This window comes from Mesoplodon bidens, assembly GCF_964165515.1.
Source record: "Mesoplodon bidens genome assembly, chromosome: 1".
Classification (NCBI taxonomy): Eukaryota; Metazoa; Chordata; class Mammalia; order Artiodactyla; family Ziphiidae; genus Mesoplodon; species Mesoplodon bidens.
Genome location: NC_138176.1, coordinates 140086180 through 140090399, shown reverse-complemented (window position 1 = coordinate 140090399; position 4220 = coordinate 140086180). Strand labels below are relative to the sequence as shown.

Below are 4220 nucleotides of genomic sequence, written 5' to 3'. Positions count from 1 at the left end.
TGCCTCAATTCTGAGCCAGGCTGCTGAGACTCAAAGCCCACCTCTGTCACTTGCTGTGCAACCTTAGTCAGTTATTTAACCTCTCTGTGGCCCAGTTTCCTCATCTGAAAACAAGACTAGTAATAGTGCTACAATAGTGATGGATTGTTGTGAGCATTACCCGAGTTAATAAGACAATATGAAGAACTTGGTATAATGCCTGGCATAGAGTCAGCCCCATGGAGGTATTAGCTGTTATTGTTAATAGTTACGCCAAGGATCTTGGGCATCAGTGTTGGAAAGGACCCTGGGGTTTAACTAACCATGACCTTTTCACCTGCCACCAGCCCATGTTACTGCTATGATTGCTTTGGCTGTTCTTCACCAACATGAAATTCTTTTAATTTTGCATGAAACAGACCTGCAAATTAATATTTGCTTTTTCAAGATTAGAAGAGGCAGTCCTTAAGTAGAAAAACAATAGACTCCCCTGCAAGGTAATAAGGAAGAAGACACTCTTTAGGAGAAACTCATTTTGGTGTAGTAAAATTCTGAACAGTGCTCATAACAGTATAATCAAATACATAATTATAATACTGGGGATGGATGGGTGTCTACGTGCAATTAATTATCTGACCCTTTTGATTTATTTTAACTGTATAGGGAAGCTATGTTTATGCTTCACATCTTTCTTAAAACATTTGTCCTCTAAAACATTCCAAAGCACCAAAGTAAAACCTCTAGCCCAAGGCAGTATGCAAAAATAACCTTTCATTTTGCTGTTAGCTTTGATGGCAATGCAGTCTATTATTTGGAATTACTCTACTTCACTGTCCCCTGCTGGTCAAGGCCCAGGACAACCCACAGCTCCATGACCACGCTGGTCAGCTTCTGATTTTGTGCTCCCCAAAGGCTGCAAAAAGATAGCCCAATTTCTTCTAATTAAGAAAATACATTGCTATTTTAACTTACATCCTGGCCAAGTTTTGTGCGACCTGTAGCTTATTCAGTTTGGGGGACCCTCTTTAAGATGAAAGAATAAAAAGTTAGAAACACAAAATCAGATGTGGAAGAGAATATCTGTTTTTGAATGAGAAAAGAAATAACAGGTTACAAATTCCAAAATGCTGACAACTACGACAAACACCACGCATCCAGAAAAATAAAATATTTTTTATTAACTAGCTCTCTCACACACCTCCCTAACACTCTTTTTCCCTGCATTAAAAAATTCTTTGTCTCTTAGTAAAAAAAAGATTTTGTAATATTTTCTATGGTGGGAATAGAAAGATAATTCAGATTTTCCTTGATCATGGTTCATCAAATTTTTTTACTGTTGATAGTTGAGAAGAATTTCTCTCAACTTCACAATCCATTTGTAGTGTTGTGTGCATTTTAGGTTGGTGGTCAAATTTGGGGAAATTTCTATGATTCATGTATGAGATTTCAGGACATTTTCTAACTTTCTTGTATAATATATAATCTTGAATACTCTTTGAAATTGAGAGCACTTATTAACCAGTTTATCTCTATGTCCCCCTTGTAGTGGTATGATTTCTGTTATTTTTTTTTAGATGGCAGCACTTCATGTCAAATTAGCATGATATCTAAATATTGTTCCAATTAAAGGTATTTTCGCTTCCCTCCCTTAATGGGATCATTAAACAATCCAAAAACCAATCTATTACTTCTATTTGAAATTCGTCTCTTCCTCTTGATGAATTACTGCTTTTGGTATGATCTGAAATTTTTTGGTCACAATTTGCTTTTCAATGTTAGACTAATTTCTCTTGGTTTCTTTCTTCATAGTAACCACTTTTGTTTCATATTCCACTAATTTTTTAATCCAAATTTTCTTTCAAAATGGTAACTATGGGCTTCCCTGGTGGCGCAGTGGTTGAGAGTTCGCCTGCTGATGCAGAGGATGCAGGTTCGTGCCCCAGTCCGGGAGGATCCCACATGCTGTGGGGTGGCTGGGCCCGTGAGCCATGGCCGCTGAGCCTGCGCGTCCGGAGCCTGTGCTCCGCAACGGTAGAGGCCACGGCAGTGAGAGGCCTGTGTACCGCAAAAAAAAAAAAAAAAAAAAATTGGTAACTATGTGAGGTGATGGGTGTGTTAGCTAACTTTATTGTGATAATCATTTCACAATAGATATGTATATTACATCACCATGTCGTACACCTTAAATTTATACAACTTGGTCAATTGTACCTCAATAACGTTGGAAAAAAATGTTTTCTTTCAGTTCTTTAATAAAATAAATGACAAAGCAAATGATGTCTGTCGCTTCTCATTTGTTTTACTGAAACTTTGCAAAACAACTTTCAAAACTGCAGCTGATACATTCCCCACCCTCCCCAATTTCTCCTCAGCAGGAACCATAACTGCCTGCAGTCACTCTAATGCCTTCGATATGAGGGAAATGTGATAGACAAGAAGTTGGAGTGGAAAGGGACAGCTATCTAAACCAACTGTGGTTAAAATATCTTACTTTTGAAAACTTTGTGTAAATGGATGATCACGTGAAAACAGTGCTGGGGCCCCTCGCAGGGGTCATTAGCTCCACGGGGACTCTTCCACATCTCACTATAATCCCTTCTGTTTCCAGGAAGTGCCAGAGTTTGGGGACAACTCTGTATTACTTATTGATTCCTTTCTGCTGTTCCTGTCCATGCAGAAAAGTGTTTTAATTTAGATCAGGTGGATGGAAAGTCAGTCTAAAAGAGAGAAAATTCAGAATTAGGAAATAGTTTTAAATGTACATTTAAAAAAATAGATCCAGGGCCTCCCTGGTGGCGCAGTGGTTGAGAGTCCGCCTGCCGATGCAGGGGATACGGGTTCGTGCCCCGGTCCGGGAGGATCCCATATGCCGCGGAGCGGCTGGGCCCGTGAGCCATGGCCGCTGAGCCTGCACATCCGGAGCCTGTGCTCCGCAACGGGAGAGGCCACAACAGTGAGAGGCCCACATAACGCAAAAAAAAAAAAAAAAAAAAAATAGATCCACAATTATATTTGATGATTTCACCTCTCTCAATAATTGATAGAGCAAGTAGACAGTCAGTAAGGATATAGTAAACTTGAACAACATTGTGAGTAAACTTGTCCTAATTGATATTTATAGAACACTGCATACTTGAAAATGTACATTTTAAGGTATGAACTAGAAATCAAGAGACTGGTCTAGTTTTGTCCGTGCAATAACTTGACCTTGGGTATGTCACTTACTCATTTGTAAAATGAGAGAACTGGAGTATCTGCCTAACTAAATAACTGGATCCCTTTGGTTTCTAAGATCCCTTTTAATTCTAAAACCCCATGAACTTGATATACATCTGGAACAGACACTAGGCTGATTGCATGAAGAAGGCAAATCAGACCTTTTTTATTATTTTATTTATTATTTTTTTGGCATATGAAAATTTATTACTATTGTGCTTTCACCATCACAATTTAGATCTTGGTCTTTCCTTCTTGCCTTTGTATAGGGCCAAAAGAGAGATGTTGGCTACTTTGACAACCTTAAAGTGGACTCTAGGAATGTCACCAACAGCATGACCTTTGCGACCAAATCCAGCAACTGAAACTTCATCATTTTCCTCAATAAAATTCAAGCAACCATCATTGGGTACAAAGGCTGTGATTTTTTTTTGCCATTCTTGATTAGCTGAACCATGACTTCCTGATGGCAGAATGTGGCTGTTTGGCTTCAACCATTACTTTTTCAAGTACAATTCCCTTGGCATGAGAAGCACCTCCAAAAGGGCTGGGCTTCAGGGCTGTGTCAAAATGGGCTTTCTTGTACTGTTTATCATGCCACTTCTGGTCTTTTCCGTGGCTACAGAGCTTCCTGACAGTACAAAAAACGCGACACTTGCCCATCCTGCCGGCACCAAGGGCCTGAATGAGAGATGCAGCACAGGAAGGACCCACAAGCCACCTCGAGCCCAGACCTTTTTTTTTTTTTTGAGGTACCTGGGCCTCTCACTGTTGTGGCCTCTCCCATTGCAGAGCACAGGCTCCGGACGCGCAGGCTCAGAGGCCATGGCTCACGGGCCTAGCCGCTCCGTGGCATGTGGGATCTTCCCAGACCTGGGCACGAACCCGTGTCCCTGCATCGGCAGGCGGACTCTCAACCACTGCGCCACCAGGGAAGCCCAAGCCCAGACCTTAAAAAAAAAAAAAAAAAAAAAAGAACTTGCAATAATTACTTGTAATTAGTGTGATTATTTCTTGTGTGCTAT

General features: G+C 40.5%; 1 protein-coding gene across 1 annotated transcript; it reads right to left on the bottom strand.

Moving 5' to 3' along the window:
* Window positions 1-3422: 3422 nt before the first annotated feature.
* On the bottom strand, window positions 3423-3869 carry LOC308628196 (small ribosomal subunit protein uS12-like; the record flags this gene model as incomplete). The annotated part of the gene is given in 3 exon segments (XM_081254953.1): window positions 3423-3626; window positions 3629-3654; window positions 3657-3869. Coding segments are annotated over 3 exon segments (432 nt in total). The 5' UTR covers window positions 3859-3869.
* Between the last annotated feature and the right edge of the window lie 351 nt (window positions 3870-4220).